This window comes from Lethenteron reissneri, chromosome 43, assembly GCF_015708825.2.
Source record: "Lethenteron reissneri isolate LAM-NWPU_2019-01 chromosome 43, ASM1570882v1, whole genome shotgun sequence".
Classification (NCBI taxonomy): Eukaryota; Metazoa; Chordata; class Hyperoartia; order Petromyzontiformes; family Petromyzontidae; genus Lethenteron; species Lethenteron reissneri.
This window is the reverse complement of record NC_083821.1, coordinates 8,439,195-8,465,175: the sequence shown is the minus strand read 5'-3', so window position 1 is coordinate 8,465,175 and position 25,981 is coordinate 8,439,195. Positions and strand designations below refer to the sequence as shown.

General features: G+C 44.6%; 1 protein-coding gene across 1 annotated transcript in view; it reads right to left on the bottom strand.

The window, feature by feature from the left end:
- Positions 1-10,623: 10,623 nt before the first annotated feature.
- Positions 10,624-25,981, bottom strand: part of LOC133353343 (regulating synaptic membrane exocytosis protein 2-like) — a 271,939-nt gene continuing 256,581 nt past the window's right edge. The window contains 6 exon segments of the mRNA XM_061569499.1: positions 10,624-15,979; positions 17,627-17,766; positions 18,346-18,447; positions 20,373-20,485; positions 22,015-22,156; positions 24,551-24,792. Coding sequence (XP_061425483.1) covers positions 15,767-15,979; positions 17,627-17,766; positions 18,346-18,447; positions 20,373-20,485; positions 22,015-22,156; positions 24,551-24,792 — 952 coding nt within the window. The 3' untranslated portion in view covers positions 10,624-15,766.

Genomic DNA, 25,981 nt, shown 5'->3' with positions numbered 1-25,981 from the left:
GACGAAGGGGGGGGGGGGGTCAAAAATCGTCCAAAATCGCGTGACGTCATTTATGGATCGCCCCTTAGGACGTTTCGCTGGAGATTACAACCAGCTTCACCAGGCGATTTGCCAGAATTTACGCGATCTAAACCGAAAAAAAACTTGAGTTTGGATATTGGTCGCGAAAACCAACAGTGCGTGTTCCACTGACTACCCCAAAGCTTAGCGTCCTCTGATCGTCGCGTCCGCTGGCAGCGGATCGAGCATGAATGCGTTACATTGCCCCTTGCGGTGACCCTGCGGTGACGCACCGCCACGAATTCCCAGCAACAACGCGCTCGCCGAGTGGACAGGCACCTGACCCCCAACCGTGGCCTGCCAACACGACCAACATTGGGGCTGTGGCCCAGTTGTACTGCTGAATTTAAGAAACTTTGCATAATTGGTTTCACCGCCAAGTTCCGGACGCTGGGGTTGTGTAGCCACTGTAGGCTTTACCTATGATTAAATCGCATGTATAATTGTATAGCATATGGAGAGACAGGTGCGTTTGTTGTATTAATATTTAAGCAGTGGCGGCTCCTGCAAAATCTCTCAGGGGGGGCAAATGTCTGGAAGAATTGATAAGGATAAGGTCCACCCATGCAATGGATAAATTAATAGCTTAAGCATGTAAAGGCAACTTCACTTCTTTAATATTAATGAAAAATAAAGTGACTCTTACAATACATCTTGTTTGTTTCTATACTCACTATTAATACAATCCACTCAAGTTTCTTTTATTAAAGATTCCACTAGGTGGCGACAAATTATATTGTTGGATGAAACGTGCTTACGTATGATGACGTAAGCACGTTAGGGCGAGCCCTCCCGGAAGCCATAGAGAATGCATTGCAGCGCCCCCCGGTGGAAAAAAAAACCATCTTTGAATGTAAGTCTATGGGGCCACTCGGGGCGATTCTCAGCCGGAGTGAAATCGCCCAAAAAGAGGCGGTACTCCACAGAACGTGACATGACGCTGATTGGACTATATCCAGAGGCACAGTGACGGCTAGCGTGACTCTGTGGTTGAATGGCATTGGTGGTGCGTCGCCCAATCGCCCTAATGAAGAAACCGCCCCTGTATTTAAGAGAAGGCAACAGTGATCAGGGATTGAACCCCGAGCCCCAACGTACACAGCAGAGTATGAGGTACTCCCCAAATTGGGGATTTGGAGGGGCTAACTTCTTGGACCGAGGAATTCAGCTGCGGCGTTGTGACGTGGAGGGCCTGTCTGATCGCTACTGCAGATACACAATTGGCCCTTTTGAAGAGGATTTTTCAAATAAAATGTTGACGTTTCACAAACACCCAGCCCTCCTGATGCTCAGCTGCTCTGGAGTCACCCCCCCCCCACTTCTCCAGAGGACAGAACACAATGCAGAATCACTCCTCATCGTCCCCGAACTTTATTATTTTTATTATTGTTGTTGCTGTCTATTTAGCCGACCTCCCCCACCCCTCGCAAGGATTCCTGACGAGAGGAGAGGCGACAGGGCGGACCGGCTACAGTTGCAAGGCCGGCTTGCTTAGGGGCCGTCCATAAATTACGTCACGAGATTTTGGACGATTTTTGACCCCCCCCCCCCCCCTTCGTCACACGTCGTCACAAAAAGTCAGACCCCCCCCCCTCAAATATGACGTCACAAAGCTCTGCCCCCCCCCCTACAAAAAAAAACATTTCCATTTTGAAAATAAAACATGCTTCAAATTGCTTTAAACTATTGTGATTGTAGTGCGTAATTAATGTGGCGCTGCACTCTGATGTTCTAGGAGTGTTGTTATAACAATTAGTGTTGTTATAACAATTCTATATTTATTTAAAGTTGCGCATTTTGATGTGACGTCACATTTCTCAACCCCCCCCCCCTCGTCACACATCGTCACAAACGTCTGACCCCCCCCGCCCCAGGTGCGTGACGTCATTTATGGATGGCCCCTTACAACCGTTACATCACAGCAGGTCCGTGCGCGGAGCGAGTGATAATTGTTTATCTAAAAATCAAATTCGTTCTTTCTCCGCATATACATGGAATCTATTTGTTTAGCCTAAAGGCTTTGAGACAATTATTATGAAGTAGCATTTGATATTGGTTATTCTGGGTCTCATCAGCACTCAGGTTTAGACTGTTTCATACAAAATATGAGGGTTGTTAAAAAAATTGCATTGATTAAATGCGCATAACAAAACACGATCAAAATGTCAATGTTTCTGAACACCTATGTGTTTGCAAATAATATGAATTCATTATTATGAAATACTTCCTAGTACAAATGCACATTGAAAGACCTTAACGAGTCAACTCATGCAATTTAACTGAAAGCAAAACGTGTTGTGTAACGCTGTATCAAACCTGGGGAGGCAAAGGTGGACGGGGTTGGTCAAGACCCTTTAGTGGGATCCTTTCCACCAGCAGTAGAGTGAATAATCAATTTCGGGGCTGTACCTTTACCTCTTGATTTATTCAAACTGCCAACATCACCGCACGCAGCTGGATAGTAAGAGCTGTTCTCAAAGTGGAGTTACAACTATAATATATGCACCTATCCTGCGTAAAATGTCTAAATGTCTCCATAAATGACTGCAGTAATAAAAAGTCAGACACATATTACACTGTGCTCTTAGCAGTGATGTGTAATGACAACCTTAAATCAAGAGAACACTGCACTACTTTGACTTGAAAATTGGTTTTAGGAGCCCAAGATTTGAGCCAATCTATGACCATGGGAGGTTTTTTTGAGTAAGCCCAGTCAGTAAAAAAAGAGAGTCGGTATTTTATTGGGAAATTCCTTGGGAGTCTTATTCATGCTAGTTTCAAAGCAGCTTGGACAGATACATTTGCCATCTGTTTCCTTTACAAATTGAAGCTTAAAGGCAACCTAAAAAACAGAAAGTAGTTTTTTTTCTTCAGACAAAACACATTGCCCGTTTTGAGAAAAGTATTTAATATTCAGATTCCAAAGAACACAGGATGAGATGTTATTATCCTTTGTGCAAGCACTTCCAAGAGTTCATGAACAGTGAGCCTGGTGAAATTTGGGGAGCGCATCGTCAGTAGTGAACCTTTGGGTCCTAGGGTGTTTCGGCCTTTCATACTATACACCCTCCCCAAAGGCGGCCAGCGACAGGGTGATCAATCCTACGCTTGCGTCCCATTCCCAATTAGTCATAGGAGTTGCCTTGTTGTTGATAGCCAACATCCCATGGGACTATGCATGGCAGGGGCGTCCTCCTCCCTGAGTCAAGCATTGTTGACTGCATACCTCCTGGCCCTCTCACTTTGGGGCCCAGCTGGGGTCTTTCCTCTTCATCCAGAGCCACTGACTGCTGCCTTCTGCCGCCTCCGATACAGCTCTGATTGCCGAACGCTGGCTCTGGCCCTTAATTCCCAGGTCTCTAAGCAGTCTGGTTGTAGATGTTGCCACAAAACCTCTGCAGCCCACCTCCACTGGTCGGACTTCTGTGTTCCAGCCATGATGCCGTGCTTCGGCAGCTAGATCGGCATAGCGCAGATGTTTTCGCTCATAAGCCTCATCTACTGAGTCCTCCCAGGGTACTGTGAGCTCAATGATGAAGACCTTCTTGAGCGAACGGGACCAGAGCACTATGTCAGGTCTTAGGGTGGTGGTTACGATCTCCGGAGGAAACACAAGTTGCCGGCCAATGTCAGCTAGCATTTTCCAGTCGCGGGCCAAGCGCAGCTGGTCTCGCTCTATTGGTGTAGTAAAATTCATGCAAAGCCACAATGTTCATATCACATTGCATGCACAATTTTTATCTTTACCAGTCTGGCATTGGGAACATATGCATAACTCATTGAATGCCTCTGAATATGGGCAAAATATATTGTTCTGGTGATATTTAAGAAACATGTAAAATCCACCATAATGCCAAAATAAAAACAATTCCCCCAAAATTCGAATTCTGATCTTAGACATGAGACCTGATTGTCTTCAGTATTAGACTCCAACAATAGGACAAGCTGGCATATATTTGGTGGCATGAAAGCCATCGTAGAAAATTGTCAACGTTGGATTATTTGTGCAACTCACTGTATTTCTTTGTCTCGTTCACTTCCAACATGCCTATGCCTTGGTGTCTTCTGCAAAGCCTTTGCTTGCACACCACATTTCTGGAACCCTGAGGCACTGGCATATATCAATAGCTGGCGAATTGCTACAGACAGCACATTTGGCCTCCAACCTTAATTGAAGCTGTGCACACTGTGTATTTCATGCAAGCATCCTACGTATTAGCTCATGTCATTATTAACGAGGTTCATTGTTCATTTTTGGTGCTTTGTAATGTTGACATCATACGCACATTACGACACGAAATCTGTTCCATAGCCATATCAGCAGTTTGACCTGCGGTATTAAGACAATGCCTTCTCACTGCATTAACTGCTGCGTTCGCAAACATAAATGCCCATACGTGGAAACAACTTTTAAAAAGGAATTAAGCATCTGCAGTTAAATGTAAACACAGCAGGGGACTAGCCATCTCAACTACATTACATTGCAACGGCAGGTCATAACACTCTTTAGTCTACGCTCTGATACACCTTGCGGGCATTGTAATACACCATTTTAACTTGCATGTTGCTGGGCAATACAACATAAGTAGAATGTGAATTGCAGGTGTGGGTAGACAATGTGTTCAGGAATTTGGTTAGTGTCGGGGCGGTGAAGAAGTAGGCCAGAGATACAAAGGGAGCTGTTGATCGACACACGAGGCCGCAAAGAGACGTACGGAGCTACGGATAGAGAAAAGCAGAGCTCCAGAGGCAAACAACTTTGAATAGGAAACTTTGAATATAGTTCCATGTGCCAGAATTTTTTCATTTGAGTCCTAGAATATGTCGCCCCCCCCCCCCCCCCCCATAATCCGCAAATGTATTTGCGGGTGAACGCAGCCGCACGCTTCTCCTGTGATCGGGTCGCGCGGCCCTTCCTCTCGTGAGCCCCGTCACGCCGCACCGGCGCGAACATGCGCACGCCAATGACAGCGCTTGCAACGCGAAGAAGAGCGCGTGGTAGCATAAACCCACTGCAGATTACACCGGAGCCCGATTCGGAGGAGTGGAGAGCAAAACATGCTTGCTTAGGCCGCCTCTTACGTTTTTCTCTTCTTTATGTCAGGGGGTGTTTGGTTATATCCCTCTCTCCCCTTGTCACTCCTTCCCCCCTTATTATAAAATAAAAAAGTCACCTTTCCCCACCTCCGGTGGGACACTGTATTGTTCGGAGCAGCGAGCCCATTCCCCATCTTCCTGTTCCCCGTTTTTTAATGACCGGTGTGCCTTGTGCCGACGGTGTGTGCACGTGCGTCAGTTACAACGTGATGCATCGGGCCCGCACATTGCCCCAATAAAAAACAAATCTACGTAAAATAAATAGAAGAGTGCGTGGGCTTGGACAGGGCACGTTTGTTAGAATGGTGGCCGGTGGTCGTGGCTGATGACGGTGGCAGCCCAGGGGAGGGAACGCGCAGAGGAAACGCGTCGAGGGGCGGAGATGGAACGATGAAATCCGCTCGTGCGTAGGTGCTGGCGGATTGTCACATCGCAGGACTGCGAGAGTCGGTGACTGCTTCGAGAGGCATTCATCACGCAGTCGATTGCTCGTGGCTGCAGATGGCGGTGACGATGAAGCAGTACTGGTCCAGGGTGTTTTAAAAAAATTTACCCGATTTGAAATCGCTATATCTCTGCAACCACGAACCGCCCATGAATGAAACTCTTACCACTTCAAAGGGCGGGGCATAGAGTTTCAAATGATTACCGCTAGATGCCTCTTGCAGCGCACAAACAGCACCTAGCATGAGTCATTCGCAAGATGGTGACCCCGCAACACACAAGGGGCGTTTTGCGTTCTGCAGTTCAGCAAGACTGAATCCGTCATTGCGGTGCAGCGTGCGTTTCAACTGTGTATTGGCATTGATCCGCCAATGCCAAAGAGCATGGTGGCACAAAATACTGTGTTTTTGTGCCACCATTAGCGACGAATCTGGATGACCTCAAAAACACGGCAGCTGGTGACTTCAGCGGAAAAATACATTTTGAGAGGCGTTTGGGACGAATTAAACTATCGTCTCGATGTGGTCCGTACAGTCGGTGGAGGGCGCATAGAGCATTTATAAAATGGTTAGTAAAACTTGATAACTGATTAAACCGTTCGTAACTTTTTGTGTAATTGTTGCCATCGTGAAATATACTGCTTTGAAATCGGGTCCATCTTTTTAAAACTCCTTGTATATTAATTATTTGCGAGCGTCTGGGAGAGAGATCCATGCCCCCCAGCCGAACGAATCAGGCAGCTGCTACGGAGGCGATGGGCGGGGGAGCATTCAAGCTTGCGAGGACATCTTTCCAATGCCATCAGTTTGTTACACCTTGCCATCGCTTCCTTCCTTCTGCTAGATCGCAGGGCAGTTGCACATTCTACACCTGGCCATCCAACGTCTGCTTTTTCATTGGGGGTGTGAATATGCCCTTAATGTTCGGAGATGCTCTCCAGCGATTCCAACGACGGTACCGCTATTTCAGCATTGCCCTATTGTGTTGAGCAGTGTACACCCACCTGGTCTCGAGTAGTGATACCCGCTACAGCATGGGAATAAGTCAGCAAGCACTGCGATGTCATGTGAATGAGGACACATTTCAATGGCAGGTCTGTCAATTCCGATAATCGCCATAAGTAGGTGTAATCTACCCACTTCTGGATCAAGGGCTTCCCATGTCATCACCATTTTTCGTCTTGCGATGCCACGTTCCATCCCTCCTCCTGCACATGAGCCGATTTCATCTCTCTCGGCAGCAGCAGTTATTCTCTCGGGACATTTTCACGCCTTTTGCCTGCCATCCATCATTCATCGTAACTTCCGCCGCCCATCAACCGCTCTGGTGAGGTGTCCTGTGCGAGCCCACATACTTTTCTCGAGTCAAAAGGGTGGCTCTAATTGTGCCTTGGTTCTCAGATGAATGTGATCCCCTTTCTGTCAGTGCAATTGCAAGCGTGTTTTTTTTATTTTTCTCCACGCTTCTTTTGCACACTTTTCAGCTTTTTTCCGATTTAAAGCTTTCATGACTGCAGGGATTCATCTTTTTGGTTATTTCAGTTAAGTCACGTAGAAGGGAAATAATAAAATAATAAAAATAAAACATAATAAAATAATTCTCACGACGTTTCGGCCACAACGCATGCAGCCGTCCTCAGGTGAAGAACAGGTCTGTCGGGAAGACAGCGTCTGAATGAAACACCCCAGGCTTGGAGCGTATATTTAAGCTGAGTTGGAGGGGGAAGAGCGCCTTGACAAAATAATTTGCATATCAAGATGAATTTAGCATATTTATGGGAAATGCAGATATGGGATTAGTCACGCATTTTCAGCTTTTGTTTAATTTTCTTTGTCCGTCTCCATGTCTCCGATGCATGTCACTACGGGTTAATATACACTTTCTTCTTCGGGCACATCGGTATGTGCTTTTCATAATGAACAGCAGTTTTTTTTCTTTCCAAAAACATTCCAACCTGCTCTCGTTCGCCTCTTCAAATGTCATTTCCTAATCCACCTTCAATAATTTAATTGTCCTCAGTGTAAGGTGCAGGATGTGTCGTCGTTGTTGTCCCCCCACCCCCGCCGGATGTTTGTTGGAGGAACGCAACACAACCATTGATCGTTCGGAGTTAAAATCACTCATTGATTTCTCAAGTATGTTGTGTTCAGTGAATGTATGGCGTCTGATTGTACAATGCATGTTAATCACTGCGGTTGATATAATAAAGAGCTATTCTCATCTACTGCTTATTGAAGTAAGCTGTATACACTTTGGGACTTATATTAAGTACCGTTATTTCGGTAAAGTCACTTAGGTAGAAACATAAAACAAAACATTATATATCACGACGTTAATATATCACGACGATGTCGTGTATTATATGTGTAGTGACATCGCGGGATGTCAACACGCAGTGCCGGCCCTCAAGAGGCACAGATTGCGGTGTAACAACATTGCGGAGACCACAGTGGTGTGGGTGCAGTACCGGCCTTAGCGGGGCCCGGTGAGCGCTGATTGATAGCGCTAGATGACACCACGCTTGGCGTGCAGTGCCAACCCCTACAGGACAGGGTGTGTGAGTGCCGGCCGTAGGAATGAGGTTTCTAAAGGCCATGGCACTCTGGTTAACCCGGGAGGACACGTGACCAGTTAAGTCTACAAAGGGGCACCAAGTGGGGGCTAGGGGTGGTCACGTGGTTGGGATCCAGATCCTTCCCGAGGATTCTGGAAGGTGGTCGTGGCCAAGGGCGGAGCCAGCCACGCCACAGAGAATAGAATCCGGGTCCCGAGAGGGACCAGGGTCGTTGTTCATCCTGGAAGAAACCTTCGTCTATGTTCCCCGTTGACCGAGTCTCCAACACGCGGACCCGGACCCGAGCTGATGATCCTGGTCCGTAGTAGCAGTTACGTTGTAATTAGTGTAGTTATCCTGGTGGTCACCACCATAGGTGGTTATTCTTTTAAGGGGGACGTTACCCCGTGTGTTGGAGTTAAATAAATGTGTTGCCTCCAAGTCTACGTCTGCGACTCAGTTGAACTCACTATATATGTATTATATGACTCAATGGTTGATGATAAATAATAGGGATGTGTTCCAAATGGTTTTATATAATCCCAAAAATCAGGCCGAGATGTTAAATCTTGTATTGTATGAAATAATTTTGTTTGTGGATTAATCTGGAAATCGGCAGTGATGCAACTAAAGTGATGCCACTTTTGCACTTTTCCCACTAAAAGTGGTGTCAAGTGGCAGAGAATGATGCCACGGTTGTTCAGCGCTGAAAACATTTTGCAGGAGTACTTAATGGGGATCATATGACAATGTAAAAAGATCCAAAATTGTTCTCAAAAATCCTAAACTCATCCCTAATAAATCTTCACTTAAAGCTTTCGTGACTGCAGGAATTCATATTCTTTGGGTCTTTCGGTAAAGTCACATAGATAGGTTATGTTATTTTAACCTATCTACATGACTTTACCGAAAGATCCAAAGAATATATCATCCCTAATAAATAATATACTCCAATAGTAATGTCCCAGCCAAGGTTGTCAAGTGAACAGAACGTACCATTTTATTTACTATGTCATCACCGCCAGTATGTTAAGATGGTGATTACAACCAGCAACATGGCAAATGCCTGATGACACATTTACCATGATGCTGAAGCAGATATACATTTGCACGTTCTGTTCAAATGACCTCACTAATCGGCTTCGAATGGAGGTGGGCATACGTAACATTTAAACTTATGCCACCTAACCCAAATACTTAATCATGGATATTATTGGTCACGGAAGCATACGTGTTAATTATACTTGCCCTCGACCAACTACCGTACATGTAGTTTGTGTTTGCAAAGATATATGCAGGGATGGTATACATTTCTAGTCGATTCATGTGTCCATGTATGTCAAGATATACAAACATCATAATTTAATTTGTAAACACATTGTTAGCTCACGCTCACAGAGAAAGAGAATGACTCAGAGGCGCGAGGAATCACAGACAAGCGGTAAGGCAACCATACTTGCCCAAGCTCTGCGGTCCTCTATATATTGAGATGTTTTAAACCAATTAATGAGCGTTCATATGCGGGAGGAAATCGGAACACTGAAAAAACGATGAGTGAGAGGGGGCAACACTCTAACCCACGCAGATGGAACAGATGGAGACGAATACTCATTGTGCTGTACCGTATTCTCCTGGAAAACCAGAATATTGCACCTCGACGCTCACGGGAAGGTAGCGTCACAACATTTGTGTGATCAACCAACCTTCGCTGCACGCGCAGTGCTGAATTACAGGTGCGCATGGCCACCACCCCAAGATGCATTTGTAAGTCTTCTTGCGTATTGAGATGGAGTTGCATTTAGAATCTAAATAGTGTAAATCAAAATCATGTTGTATACATGTGGTCTGCATGGTTTGAAAAACGTTGAATTGTATTACTAGTCTGCACACAATGTTTACATTATCATCGCGGTCACAATTTATTCCCCCAAAAAGCTCCACATTCAAAGAAGCATGGAGGACTGTAAGACACTATCCAGAACTTGCCTTTTGTAGTCTATTATCAAAAAGGCTTAACCCATATGCAGCTCTTCACATAAAATTGAGATATTAGCGTAAAGAACATGTTATAGCAATACTCCAAATATCCGCAAACTGAATCTCTTCCAGGAGCAGCGCATTCTTCCTGTAATCTTTTAGAAAAATGCATCGTGATCTGCAGAACTGCAGTCTGGAAAAGTGACGGGGCTAACGTGGAACTGTGGATAAACTCGGGGATAAGGTTCTCATTTTGACTTGTAATTCGTTATTTTTGCATTAGTACATCCGAGCTGTGCTTATGCAATTTTCTGAGTAGATTTTTTTTCTCAAATTTTTTTTATTGGATATCAACCTCATAAAAATGCAAACAATTTTTTTTTAATTGGATATCAATCCAATAAAAATGCAAACAAATGTTTTAACACATAGAGCAGTGTTCTTCGCTCATTTTCAGAGGGAGGCCACTTTCACCGATAACATTTCAGTGTAAGGGCCGCCACACCGCCTGCAAGGGATCTTTTACATGTTGTGTATTGTCGGGGGCCGCACGTCAGCGGCCGCACTAAAGGCCACCAGGAGGCGCCAGTGACCCGATGGCCTTGCAATGAAGAACACTGACATAGATCTGTATGGAAGATTTGCGCCATTTGGGTTTTATAACAAAAAAAACTCTTAACCTCACAATCTGCGAATTTATCGCGAATTTAAGTGCTAGTCATATTCCCCAACTTCTGCAATCCACACATTTCTCTACGCTTAAATGGAGTTTCGTGGCTATTTTCCAGAAATTATGGGAGTAACCTTTATGGTACGCCCGTGGATTACAGCGTCCTGCCGTTGTTACTGTTACCGTACCTTAATTAACCTTAAAAATAATGCCGTGAACACGTGACACATAACTTAAACGTGTACCCTGAGTGCACGGATAGCATCATCACTATAGAAGTGGATTCGCCTAACGGGCATTTATGTAAAGGAAAAAGTCAAGACATTTGTAGGCATTGTAAAAAAAAACATTTTTTTGTAATTTGTATGTTTTTTATTTATTTATTTCCGAAACTCCAATACAAGTTGTTGCTTTATACGTGGCACACCGTACATTTAGTAAAATTGACTAAATGCAGAGGTGACCTGTGTCTAGGCTCCAGTGTGTTATTTACAGCGTGGTCTCATTAGGAAACAAAACAGGAAAGTCGGGAACCATACCAAATGTGCGACAATCATAACAACAAAAATAACATAAATTAGAAAAAAACATATGGATGTAATGCATACATTGTGTCGAGTCATACAAGGCATTTCATTTTCAAATATTTCAAATGAAGTGAGCTCTGTCGAGTTGTATTCATGTATTGTCAAGGAATAAGTTAATCTGTATTTTAACTGAACACGTAAAAATGAACACGGAAAGAGAATTTGGCAAAAAAAAAAAACTGGCACTCATCTCAAGCGATCTTTCTCGGTTTAAGGACATACGCACAATTTTGTTTCCCTTAACACATGTTTCCACCACAGTCCATCTCTCCGTCGAAATCGCCACACTGGAGAGGCGTGGACTGTTCCAAAGTCATTCAGCCAATAATTCAAACACCAGTTTTCATGCAAGGAGGAGGGTAAGTGGTGCAGCAAAAAAACTGACAAACATACATTGTTTCCATCTTCCTCAAAATAAACTGTATTTTTTTTTCTTTACACTTTGAAGCAATCGCACTATCGATCTGACTCGTTTTGCATTACAAAAGAAACATGTAATGTTGTCACAATAACATGATTCTCCACCCCGAATATTCAAACAGTTTAAGATTAAATAAATAGGCAGCCGATGCTTGTTAAGGATTATTATGGCGACAAAAGTTGGTTTTGGCGAAATTACGTTTTCTGTTGGATTTTACATGGAAACGACAATAGTACCTATAAACATGCTGTACAATTTAAAAAAGGCTGTAACCACACTGAAAACAAAATGAGCTGGCCACAGAAGTTATTTGTGAACAAAAAAAATCACGAGTTATAAAAAGACAAGGATTTTTTTTACTTTCCTTGTTTCATCTCTCGAAATTGACTGTACATGCAACACGAAAATTAGGAAACATCTGAGGTGTGCCTACTCCTTGCAAACTGTTTTATAATATGCAATACATCAGGGTTGCGTCTTTTAACCACGTAAATTTCCCCTTAACTAGCCCAAGGTTTTGTATAACAATAATTTGACAATCTCACCATAACAAAATCTGAAAAGTCATCCATTTGACAAGATAAGCTCCAAGCGTGCATTACATTTTGTCCGGAAAGTGACTGCAAGTCAGGTCATCTGAGGGGGTCAAAGTTTCCTGATTCAAATTTTCTCTTCATTTGTATTCACTGCATGCAACCTACCTTTATCTCTTGGGTTATAATTGCAACCTGTTCATGCATATGGCCATTCACTTTGAGCCACAGCACACAAAACACATGATGCTATGCGTACTCTCACACGAGTTTACAGTGGACATTGTTTTCATCTCATAAATAATATAATAAGGCCAACATTTGCAAATACCGAGAAACCCTTTCACCTATAACCGTCCACTTTCTCGAATGGCTTGGGGGGGGGGAGTCTTAGAAACATTGAGCTCACGTCGAAGGAAAAACAAAATGTCATGCAACCACCTAATTTAATGTTTGCTCTTTATCTACAATTGTACAGGAAAAACCCAAATACCCCCCGCCCTGCCTTCTATGCGTGGGGCATCCTTGCAGACTGGCGTAGTGTGCACCGCCAATGCCAATGCTCCTCTTATCCGTGGTGATGCGGGGGGCGGGGCAGTACCACGGATCCGATTTACCGCAGCGTTATCGTCCATGCTCCGCTTCTCCACGGGGCAAAAAAAAACAAATGAGGACAATTGGAAGAGTAGGCCTGCTGATAATTGGGGTTTTGCGCGGGACCCAGCGACTCTCATGGATAATAGAAGGCAAAGGAGTGGCGAGCAATCGGGGAAACGGATGAGAGGAGTGCTCCCTGCATTTAGAGTGCAAAGCAATGTCCAGCAAAACAGCTTGTGGACTTGCGATGTGATTCTCTGTTTTCTATAGTAATGGGTGGGTGTGTGATCCCAATGCTATGAAGGCCCGTTTAAAGTCGGTTCAGGCAATAGCAAAAATACTCAACCCTTTGCGATGCAGTAAAGCAACAAGCTTCGCTGTGTTGTATAACGCACAGATAATTTCAGTTCTTAGGATTCAACCGAATTGTTCTTTATTTTTTTTAAATGCATACGTCGTGGATTGTTTATGTTGTGTTCATATGCATTTTGATTGATTTAATATGTATATGTAACAAACAAAAAACCGTGTGACACTGTCAGCTAGAGGGAAATACGTTGTCTTTGTTTTGGTCAGTTGAGCTTTTGAACCAATGGCCAATTTGTGCCGCATCTTTATCAAGGCCAGCCTGGAGCCCAGTTATATACCGAACTCCCTTAAAAACAATGTAAATAATGTGTCAATGTTCACTTTAAACTCTGTTTTTAATGCCATGCCAAATGCAGGAATGTATGTGCATAGCTGCAGAGTATCCACGGTATTGCAAGCATGAACATTTTAATTGTCTGCAAAATATTCCAAAGTAAAACACTGTGATTATTTATCCTTCCTTACACATTTATTGGAAGCTGTGTGACCAAAAGCCACTTCGTGTTAGATGTGTAGGCACTCTCTCTCTCTCTCTGTCTGCAACTTGATGTTCATTTGATTGTGAATAGAAAATGTAAATCCAGTTTGCCGTATTAACAACAAATGGGCACTTGTAGGACAATACACCAGAATTCCTTAAAATAAAGAATATTGGTAATTGTCTCAAAAGCTTGGTTATTTTGTTTGAGTTGGTCTTATTGTGGTCTAATTTTGAGTACGAAATATTAAGTATAGTATGCTTTTGAATATGAAATACTGTAAATTGCATATCGTAATATATATACCATAGGTAGTTGCATAAACAGTTTAGCGAATTTGGTTTGAACGTGGTAAAATATTTATTTAGTCGTAAACACTATCACTGTAATAGGATAGTATCATCATACCACACACCCTGCACTGTAATTCAAACGCATTTTAGTTACAAAACATTGTAATGCCTACGAAATCCAATTCGTTACGTTTAATTTATGCGTCTCTCTCTGTGTAGTTGTGTCGAAAGTCTTGTCGTAGTAGCTTTATAGGCGAAAGGGTTTGGGAATTGACTTGTAAAAAAAAAATTCAGGTAGAACAAGCAAAACCAGTTTATATATAGTACCTTAGAAATAACATCGTCATTACAAATTGCTCAACAAACAAGAGAAAGACCTCAATTTATAGCCGCTAAGGTTTATTTAAAATGAAGCGCTGATTTTCTGCCTTAAGTTAATAAAACATGCAGTCTTGATCAGAGAGTGCTTTACAAACCATTACATCGTTTTTTTTCATTTGCACAAGTCGTATAAACATTTACCGTAAAAATAATGTCACCCTCCAAAGCGATAATTTACCTGTCTCGTATTTATTCATGGACCAATTATTTTCTTGAAAAAAGGTAATGTTTTTGACTTCAATTAGATTATACTTTCATATGGAAAAATGCAGAAGGAAATTCCATTGGGATGGATATAATTTATCGTACGAGTTTCATGCAATACGATCGAAAAAAGTTATCATCATGATAATCGGTCATCGGTGTTGATATCAGGAAAATTCATCAATTTATTTAACGTCGTGGTGACATTTTCCATTGTTTTGTCAGTACAAACGGAAGTTCTTGTTCAGTCTTCCATAAGCTTCTCTTTGTTGTGTTCTTTTGTCTTTTATTTTGTTTTGCTTTGCAAAGAAGAAGAGACACAAATGCCTCCCGTCTTCTTTCAACACTTCATTCGAAACCCTGAAACAAGGTGTCCATCACTCGCATCCACAGCAAAGGGCAACTTCAGAGGATTCGCAAGAAAAAAAAACAACCTCCCTTTCCCCAAGGTATTCCCCATCATTCCCCATCTCCACCATAGAACACAAGTTATCTTTCATACACTGCCAAGTAACTTACACGTTCCTTACGCACACAAAAGTGTGCTTGCTATTCGTTCGGCTAATCCCAGCTCAAACCATGCTGATTCGAAATAAGTATGGAAGCAATCAATAAATAGCCTATCCCTTCAACAGTCTCAGAGTGATTTCATAGAATCAACTCGGTTATGTAAAGGATTACAGTACATTAAAAAGCATTAGCAAAAAGTCCCAAGAATAGTTAATTTCAAAATAGTGATTTTTTTATTTTATTAATTACTCTCTTCGTAATTGTCAACAGAGTAAACAACTGTCCTCACATTCACGGCTCTTTATTTGTGCAGAGCTGAAAACTACCACTTTTTTTCCCAGCTGTGTATTCCACCCTCCAAACCCCCCAACATTGTGGCGTCTCAACTTTGACCAAGTGCCCTTTGGCTAAGCTTCGGGTTACAAAAAAACCTGCAGCGCGCGTTAAAAGTTTTCTCTTTCGCCTGTGCCCCCTTGCCCGCCCGCCCGCCCGTCCACCCGCCTGCCGCAGCTCGTAATAACAGTAGTAGTTGTCGTGATAATAATATCAACAATGGAAATTAATGATGCATTCTTTCATTTTGGCGTTTGCTACGAGCGGGCGAAGGACGTCGAGCTCTCCAGGGAGGACTGCGAAGCACGGCGGGTGAGCGGCGCTATCGTCGGGTCCACGAGCGAGGACGTGGGGAAGAGCTTGTACCAGCCGATCACCATGTTGGAGAGGTCCAGCTCCTCCAGCAGGATCTGAGCGACGCCCATGAAGCTCTTGTGGTCCATGCGGCCGTAGTCGCCCCACACTATCACCTGCGCACGCACACACACGCACGGCAAAGTGAGCGAGAGGAGGGTAGTGTAATAAGCATCGTAGTTCCTGCAGCAGGGAGACACTGATACAATCGGTCAACGTGATTTTCTTGCTAAAATTAGCATTTGAGGCAGTGCTGTTACATTTATAGCCATGAGCCGGAAGTGGGAATTCGGCATTTCTATGGCGGGGGTGATTCCATAGAAAAACCACCATTGACTTCCGCAACAGAGCGGTGCTCGTAATGTCGACCTACGGAGGGATGAAGGGCTGAGTCAACACAACCAGGATTTGATCTCACTACCTTCCCGATTGCAAGCCGTTCGCTCTTCAGTGAGTGGTTTTTGTAAACGGATGCCTCAGCAGGCTTCACGAATGCAGCGTATAACGTTTCCGCATCATGCACCTCACAGAGTAATTGATAGGTTGCGTCGGCAGACATTCTTACATTAGGTCTATCAGCTGATATGCGAACGTGGTTCGTGTTTCTCAGCGGCTGTGAAACAGCCCATTGCATTTTGAGCAATCAATCAGTGTGAAATTTATACCTTCGCCATAATTCAGCGAAAGCTGGGATGGAAGCGCGGATGGCAGAGAAACCCGACTCGACGAACATGATGGCCACTGGCGATCAAGAATAGTTTTAGTCTGGACTCAAAAGCACCGATCGTTGTGGTTGAGCGAACGTTGACAGGCCAGGCTGCCCCAGACCATCAGGCCTACCAATGAGAAGGTCCGCTCCGCCGTCTTCAGCCAAGTTGGTTTTTACACATGGCAGGCCCTTTCCAGACGAGCGTAGAGTGCGTGGTGATGTAGTTAGCTAATAGCTAACTATAAGGTCAACTGCTGAAAGCAAATATCAACTCTTTGTGTCAATGCTCAATAGGAGCATGGGAGAGTGCTCATATTTGTAGGCAGCCTAGAGCCATATTTTTCTCTGTTGTTCCCTAGATCAGAAATAAGGGGCCTCCTACGGTTGCTCATGTTCATACCAGCCGTGCGGATGTTGTGTACCCTGGTACTGTGCTTTCCTCTATGTTGTTGCGTTGAAAGTATAAATACAAAGATGGGGGACATTTAAATTTGCTCTCACTTTGTCATACAGCTGCAACGACTACTACGCTATTGGCAACTAATAATCCTCACGCATATTTTCTAGACAAAGGGTAGGCACATTCATCTCAGGTGAGGTCACCTCTAGAATTTGCCATCATCTTGGAGAGTATTTTACGTTTCAGAATGTTTACCAATGTCGTTAGTGTGAAAAAAAGAGCAAGACAAAAAGAGTCAGTGTCTCCCTTCTTAAAAGAGCATTTGGGCAGCACTGACTTAAGCCAGTGGTGGATATTCCACACTTCCATGGCGGGTGCCAGTCTCACCAGGGAACAACCAGTGTTGACCTCCCACAATGTGACACTCTTTGTGTACATGCACCACCCTTTTGTTATGTCCACCCACTGCTGGATGAGGGCCTCCCCACCCCGTGGACGTTATTGGACCACACTTCACCACGCTGGTCAATGCCGGTTGATGAAGGCAGGGAACGTAGACAATGGAGAATAGCAGGTACTGTACAATTGATTTTGCATCACTGCCATCAACTGAAAATGTAGGGTACAGCATGATTTTGTCCCGGTTGTTCTGACCTGCAATACTTTTCCTTGTGGGCCATCTGTAAACAGGAGTGGCTGCTGATACAGGGGATCGAGGGTTTTTCGCGCGATCTTTGTCTTCTTCTTGCCGATGCATATGCCGCTCTCCAGCAAGTACACCTTGACGTACGGCGCTGGATAGGAAACGGGGTCACAGGCACGAACACAAAGTCTCAGCATCTCTGCGCGATGGCGAACAACATCGAGTGGTGCTCATCTCCGTTACTGAAAGCAATGCAACCTACAGCTCCTTTGCCCATCCAATGCTGAATTAAGGCTCCCCCATTCTGTGTCATCCGGTTTGTATGACCATCCTATACTTCACCATGCTTGTCAGCGTAGGTTGGTGAACAGGGGCACCGAGCTCAGTTCAGATATCACTCGACACTGATGTTAGCCGTGGCGATGTATCGAACTGAGATCATCGGGTTCATAAGTAAATTTCGCTCGCCACTGTACTGCCATCGCACTGCCAGATGAAATCATTAGCGTGTGGAAATTCACATTTGGAATATGTTCAGTTGTGGATGAGCTAATGCATTCACAAGCAACCACACAGATTTCAAGCATCGCTATAATTTAAGAGTCCACCGGACACAAAAACCCGATAATCCGAACGAGGCATGCTTGGTGGAAGAAAACGTTACACAATCGGCGTGATTGAGTTGCGGGTTAAGCCGAGCTCAGAATGAACAGCGGCGTCGTAATCTCACCTGGAAGGGTTTTGGCTGAGGCTTTTGCGACAAGTCCTTTGGCACGGATAACTTCCACCTCGAGCTGCCCCTTCTTGTCGATCATACTTATTTGGATTTCACCTGCAGAGCGCCACGCATGCAGAAGGGGGGAAAAAAGCCGCCCGTGCTCAACAACAGGCGACGTCGTAGAAAATTAAAATATATCCCTTCACTCAAGATATATATACGTTAGTAATTCTAGAGTGTTTCTTCTTCACTCTTAAAACTCCTTCCCAAGTTTGCAATACATCTCATCGTGGAAGGTTGTACATTTAGCAAAATGAGCTTAGCAGATGGTTATTTGTTATGAAATCAGTGCCATCCTCGTTGATAATTACCATAATAAATGCGCTAATTTCGCTCGCGCTGTATATTTTCGTTTAAATCAACAGTGACCAGGCTGAGACCATGAAAGTGAGCACACGTGAGAAAGAGATTACTAAATACGGTGGCCCTCGCTATCGAATTAAGGTTCTCGTAGAGTATGTCTTGGTTTAACGCTTGGCCAATTCACCCTCATACTCTCATGTCAATGCCTTGAAAGGGTGCAAGACTGTGCACTTACGAGGGAAGTGACACTCAGCACTGCCATCTCCTGGCCACCTCGCAGCCCCACACCTACAATACCTGGCAAGCACTCATCAGGCTAAACACCTGCCTAGCTTCCAAGATCTGACAAGACTGGGCACGTATTTTTCTATTAAAAAAACATTTAAATATATATAAAACACTAACTTTAAAAAGATACCAGCAAGTCATGTCTTGTTTGTCATGAATTATTCCGTAATGCTATATATATTTTTTTTAAATAAAAAAATTGCAATCTCTCATTCGTTTTTGTTAGTTACAGCCTTTGACACATGTTCGCCGGGCAGTGGATGTGCTCTGCACAGGACCTGCAATCCAGCACTGTGGAGGCGGGGATTGGTGGATCATAGCATAAATGTCGCTAAACTCCCCTTCACGTGGGCGTCGAAGTGCAATGCCCTGGCTCTCCAGGAGAAGGCAGTACCAGCAACAACGTGGACTTCCTCCTTTTGCGTCTATATGGGATAGAGTGTTTTCCCCTCGCATGTGTGGGTTGTCTCTGGGTGTTTCCGGTTTAGTTCCACATGCAAACACTCATTAATTGGCCGACAACACCTTAACAAAAGGGGATCACAGAGCTTGGACAATTGTTGGCACCAAATCATCGCGTGGCTGCCTTCGCACTTGTCTGTGGTTCCTCGCGTCTCTGCGTCGTTCTCTTTCTACGAGAGCGAGTGAACACTGCGCCGGTGTGTTATGAGTAGATATGATGATTATGTACATGCCTGTGTACATGCAAATACTTTCCGAAGTGTAAAATAATACCTTTCGAAAACCATGAAAAAAATCTATCTACAAAAATATAATCACCTACGAGCTACTTTCAAAGGAAACAACAAATACATGAGATTTACTGGAGTATTAAATATGACAATTGGGGCAACGGTATGCAATTATACAATGCCATGACAGCTCACGAGTTTGACAGCAATGTCAGCAGAATTATCTCACAAGCACCAGCGCCGATTGGTGGAAATCACGGAATGTCACGTGTCTTTGTGTCACCAAGCCAGTATGCACGCCGGGGCAGCTTTGAGACGATTGATAATTCCCGATTAATTGCGCTCGTGTAAGCTCCGCCGAGGGAGCGTTAAAAGGAGGCAATACATCTAATCGTGGGAACATTCCCATTAGCCCACTGCAAGCAGCAGGGGAATCTCCGTTATAACAATCAAAGTCGTAATGGAGATCCGCGCAGTTCTCGTAACACGTTCACTGAAATATAATGTAAACTTGCCTAATGGTCCTCCTCCATTAAGTATAAATTAAGCGATCGTATCGAATTCCCCTCGAAGCTCATCGTCGTAACGGGGATGGATCGGCAATTAGAGCGACGGTTCTCCCCAGTGCATCTCTGTAGCAACGCGCCCGCGACAAACACCTGCGCGCACGTCTCCCGCGTACCCGCCGTTGCTTACCCATGGCAGGTGTGGCCAGCGTCTGGCGTCCCACCAACTGCGCTGGCCCCAGGCCGTCCAGGAAATCGCTGATTTGGTAACCTCCACCAAACATGAGACTGGGAAACACCAAGCTGCAGGTAAGAGCACATCCACTGAGTACTATACCTCTGCTCCCCATCTTTCTCGCTTCAACGTTGCTCCCTCTTCTGTTACGGAAATCGAAACACCGAGCCGCGTGCAGCCTACGTGCTGCAAGGTCATCTGTTGTCTTGCATAGTCCACAGTTCGTCTCTGACATCACGCAATTGGCCTAACCATACGAATAACGCCACGCACGGGGCTGTCTGACGTCTCCGAGTTGATGGATGGGACGCTCTCTCTTCAAAGGCAACTGCAATATTTTGATGATCCCAACCGCCAGCCTGGTGGTGTACAAGTGTTCCGGGTGCTCGACTCGCCATTTGAAGGTTGTGTGAGTTTAACTCAAGGTTAGGCCAATGCCCCCTCAATGGTGGATATAATGAGCACCACATTGCGAGACGTAAATATTGGCTTCCCAGTGTACATACTTTCCCCGCACCCTGGGAACATGGAATTTTCACCACTGGCTTGGGGCAGTAAATGGGAGAAATTCACCCCCTAAGCTCAATTGAATGATGAACCGCATTCACCTTCTGACTTTGAATCATCCAGTGCATTCGCATTATTATACAGAGGCTTCTTGACATCAAATTCCCAAGCCTTGAACTTGCAGGTGACCCTGCAACCTCCATTCACGTGTGTGGCTATTACGGGTCGTATTTAAATGCACTGCGCTTTCGGTCATGCTTTGAAGTTGGCCAGAACCGGCCCTAGACCTTTGGGGGCCCTAAGCAAAATTTGATTGGAGGCCCCTTTGATGTATGATTTTTTTTCACCCACTAGCTAGCAGTGACTCTAGGGGGCCCTCTGCTGGCCACGGGGCCCTTTGCAATTGCAAGGGTCGCTTAGTGGCTGGGCCAGCTCTGAGGTTGGCTAAGATAAATGCCTGCTGTTGTATGAAGGATAAATGGCATCATTAAGCCACGCTGTACTTTAGAGTGGAGGTTAAACTGTGGATCCACCGCCCTAATAGGAGCATCAAAGGGACTGACAAACACTCGATATAAAATAGACACAGTAAGCCCAGGATTAGCAGTAGAGAACGGCTGAAGTTCGGGTAAGTCTGACCGAGTTTGCAATTAATACTCAGTGGCAGGGTGAGTCGAGGAGACCGGGCTGCTCGCATGATGAACCAAACGGATTAATTGGATACATAAAACAATGCCAAGCTACTTTCAAGCAATGTTCAAACATTTAACGATTAATGAATTGACTGACCACACGATCATTCTTCACGTTGTGGCACGTGTGGCTATAGAACGAGTCTTGCTCAGTAATGCAGCTTTTACGCCAACGTACAAATGTTATAGAACACAACAATTGGAATCACAATGCAGTCGTGGCTACGTATCCAAATCTTACATAACACCAGCAGACAATGAACCAACTCTTGCAAATTACAATCACAGGCTCTGTTCATTTACATCCACTTTAGAGCGGTGAATTGTGACTGTGCTCCGCATCGTATGGCTCGGCTCACCAACCGGCTAGCGGCAGAGAGAGCGAGCCATGTGCTTACTTTCCCTCGGACGTGCAGCTGTTAATGGACTCGTCAGCAGAGTCTCGGCTGCGTTGTCGAGTGAGTGGGGTCCGCATGGTGGCTGCCAGACCCGTCTCCGTGCTGCGCTTGACGGTGCTGCGTAGCTTCCTGCCTCCAGAATCTGTGACACGACCACAACGACAATGCGTCACCATACAGACAGACAGATAAATAGATCGAGAGCTCGGCTATCCCATTGTTGAAGTTATCAGTTTCTCTAGCGAATATCGATTCGACCACATCACTTGACTTATCGGATAAAACAAAATAGGTGGGGGGGGGGAAGTTCCAAGTGTGCTGTTACAGGTAGGAACAATGTTCCACACTGCCCACCAGGGATGTTTTGTCTGTCTGTCTGACTGTCTGTCTGTCGTGCATAAATAAATATATAATATAAACAGCTCTTTGAATGCCGGGTACTAAGAGGGGAGGGGCCTAAGGGAGGAGGGTCAGGGGAGGGGCCTGAGGATATGGGGGGGTAGTCAGGGGAGGAGCCTAAGAGAGGGGGGGTCAGTGGAGGGGCTTGAGGGAGGGGGGGGTAAGAGGAGGGGCCTAAGCAAGGGGGAGGGGCCGATAGTTAAGGGGGCTGGCTACCTGGCTGGCTGGCTACCTCAAGTCACGTGATCTTGTATATAGGTAGGAACAACAGGTTCCACACTGCCCACCAGGGATTATTTGTCTGTCGTGCATATTTGTCTGTCGTGCACGAATGCGCTGTCCAACCAAGTTCCTACCTGCCCACTCCGAAGGAACGTGTTAAACAGGAGGTGGGGCATTGTCATGTTATCTGCATCATCAGCCTCGTCATGCTGGGCGTGGCTTGAATGAGTTTTCCCAACTTCAGGAGGTAGGATGTGGAGGTGGCCACCATTTTTAAAGGGTGCCTGAGTATTCGACCAGAAAATAAAAGATTTTTATTATTGGTACGTTAATTAACTTAATTAATTAATAATCCCAGCTATATATATATATATCCAGTTAAGGACCAATTAAGATTAAAGGTGTCTTTTTCTATTAAAGGTCATGGTTAAAAGGTCAAAGACAGGAAATAAAATAATTGCACAAATCGCATGAAAATTCGAAGTGACTTAAACAACTTAACACTTCTGGATATACACATCGTCTAACTGTGAACGTGTCTCAAAGCCATTGGATAAGCGAGCGAACGCTACTCGGTGACAATTCGGTGATGAGGGAAGCGGTTTGTCAACGTAGAGGAGATGAGGTTACTTTGCAGCCTCAACTTCAGAATCAGAATCTTTATTTATACTGTAGCAATCCGATAAGCTGTAAAGCTCTTTTTTACAGATGTCCAGTAGGGGCGGGTCAAAAGGTTACGGCAGCAAACAATATATATACAAAAATAACACGATAGGAGTGCAAATGATAGGAAAGGTAAGCATATCATTAAAGAAAATACTTCATATTTTACCAGGCAAAGCCCACTGAGCTATTAGCTTCTTTTTCAGAAGCAGCCTGACCACAAATGATAGATTTCGATTTAAAGCTTTTGTGACTGCAGGGATTCATCTTCTTGGTTCTTTCGGTAAAGTCACGTAGAATGTAAATAATAAAATAATACAAATAAAACATACTAATATAATATCCATTCTACGTGACTTTACTGAAAGAACCAAGAACACAAATGATAGCTCAACGAAGTGGTTTATTACGTTGAAATATACAACAGCCAAATAATCTAAATAATCTAACAGCAAGGAATCAGATGTATACAGACAACCAGAAGCGAGTTTGAGGCACAGAGGCAGCAGAGCAAAGGGAGTGACCACCCGCTGACCACAGGTTGACAGGGCGTTTCACCAAGGAGTAGACTGCGGTGAGAGGGCAGAGGCAGGTGAAAGCGAGACAGTGTATGGGTTTGTTTACGATGAGGGTTGATCTTCCAAGCATTCTAGTTTGCATAACTACATTCCTGTATTCACTTGTTCGTTCTCCTTGTGGAGTAAATATTTTATCCATGTACTTTTAATTTCCTAACACTGCAACTCTGTTGACTTCGAAAGCAATTCTCTCAGACCAACCGTTGCACTACTCTGTGTGGCATATGTGACTGCATGTATGTAGAACTTACTTTTCACAGTATGTAGCCAACCGTGCTAATCGGAGGTGAGGGAGGACAACAAACTAAACACAAAAAGCAGTTCTAAAGACGTGAGTTTTCAATCTGGATTTAAAAGTGCATAGCTGCAGTGGCTTCCTAATGAACACTTCATGGTGCCGAAAGCACAATAACATTGGCGTGAATATTTGCTGCGCAAAGACTATGGGTTGTCCTCCCACCAGTGGTTCATACAGGTGAAGTAACTTTCCACGTTTAGATATTCTCTAAAGACTCACCTGTTTCACCTGGCCTACAATGCCAATGTCTGACCAGTGAATTTTTGTGGTATTTATATTTCCTAACTTCGTGTATGGCGCACCGAACTCCCTGGATGAATTGCGCCTAATACATGTCAATTACTATCATTATTTAAAAAAACGTATTGTAACGCACCAGTCTGTGAAAGCTGCGAAGTGCTGCGGCTGCGGTTGTGCAGTCCCACCATGGCCACCATCCTCGCTCCGATGCTGCCCCGCCGCTTCTTGCCACCGCTCGCCACCATGCCCACGGCCGTGTCCGACTGGCTGCCGTCGGTGCGCTCCAGGGCGTACATGTCGCCGCTGACGCTCGTGCTCTTCAGCATGTTGCGGCCGACAATGCCCATCTGACGGTTCTGCATCTTGGACGTGAACATGCTGCTGGCCAAAAAGCCGCCGCAGCCGCCACCAGCACCACGAGCAACAGCAGCAGCACACCAACAACAATGACACAACCACCGCCAACAACAACTTCAGTGTCATATTTGGAAATCTTGCGAATACCCTGGTAATGCGACGTGGCCAGATGGCAGTACAGAAAATAGGTGAAATTAATCTCTGTGGAGCTTCAAGTGATTGCATTTTTTCTTTCCTATTTTTTTACGCTGGTAAATGAAACCATATAAAAGATTAGTGCTCGGGTTAAATCCATTTATAATAATACTAGCATAAGTACCTGGCGTTGCCCGGGTGAAAAATATATTTCTTAATAACCTTACATATATACACACATGGGCTGCTACCCCTGCCCCCCCCCCCCAGCCACGATCTCCTCGGCCGCTGTGCAGTAATATGTACGGCCTATAGTGCGTCGCTACCCGTTTCAGAGGGGCAACCGCCGTGGAAAACCAAACAGACCAATCGCGTCTCGCAAATCCCTCACATTTCGTCCAATGAAACTGCGTATGGTCCGGCGACACACAGACAGACAGACAGATTTGCGATTTTATATATATAGATATATACTCATGAACAAATTGGGAATTAAAACCGTCCAGTAGAAGTTTGGCATTCAATCAAATGGTCAAATAAGTAGCAATTATGAATAACATTGTACGTAGCTTTCTTTAACGTTGTGTGTACAAGATGTTGTTATGTCTTACAGTCTGGAGGGCGACAGTGCGCAGTTACAGTTTAGAGGCTGAACAGTTTCGTCGTGACCATGTGAACCGAACAAAATTTGTGTGACGTGAAAAAAAGAAAAAATATCGCACACATGAAACCAGTCGTAATTCACCAGAGAATTGTTTATTGACCTAATATTTTGGGGTCACCGGTGTCAACAGTCGACCGCTAACGTCTCCGTACATTTCTGTTGACTCCCGTGGGTTACGGACTCGTTTGATTTAGCCCACAAAGTTAGGTCACTTTGATTCATAGTCAGCCAGAGTCCCATGTCTCAGTTATTACTGGAACAGCAGGCTTTACATTCAAGAGCCGCAGGGCATTGAGAGAGCCTGGTTAGAGCTATGGGGTTGTCAAGGCTCTGTGGTTGGGCATCTCTGTCCAGTGAACCACTTTAAAGTAGCCAGGACATCGGATAATGGTACAAACCGACACTAATGTC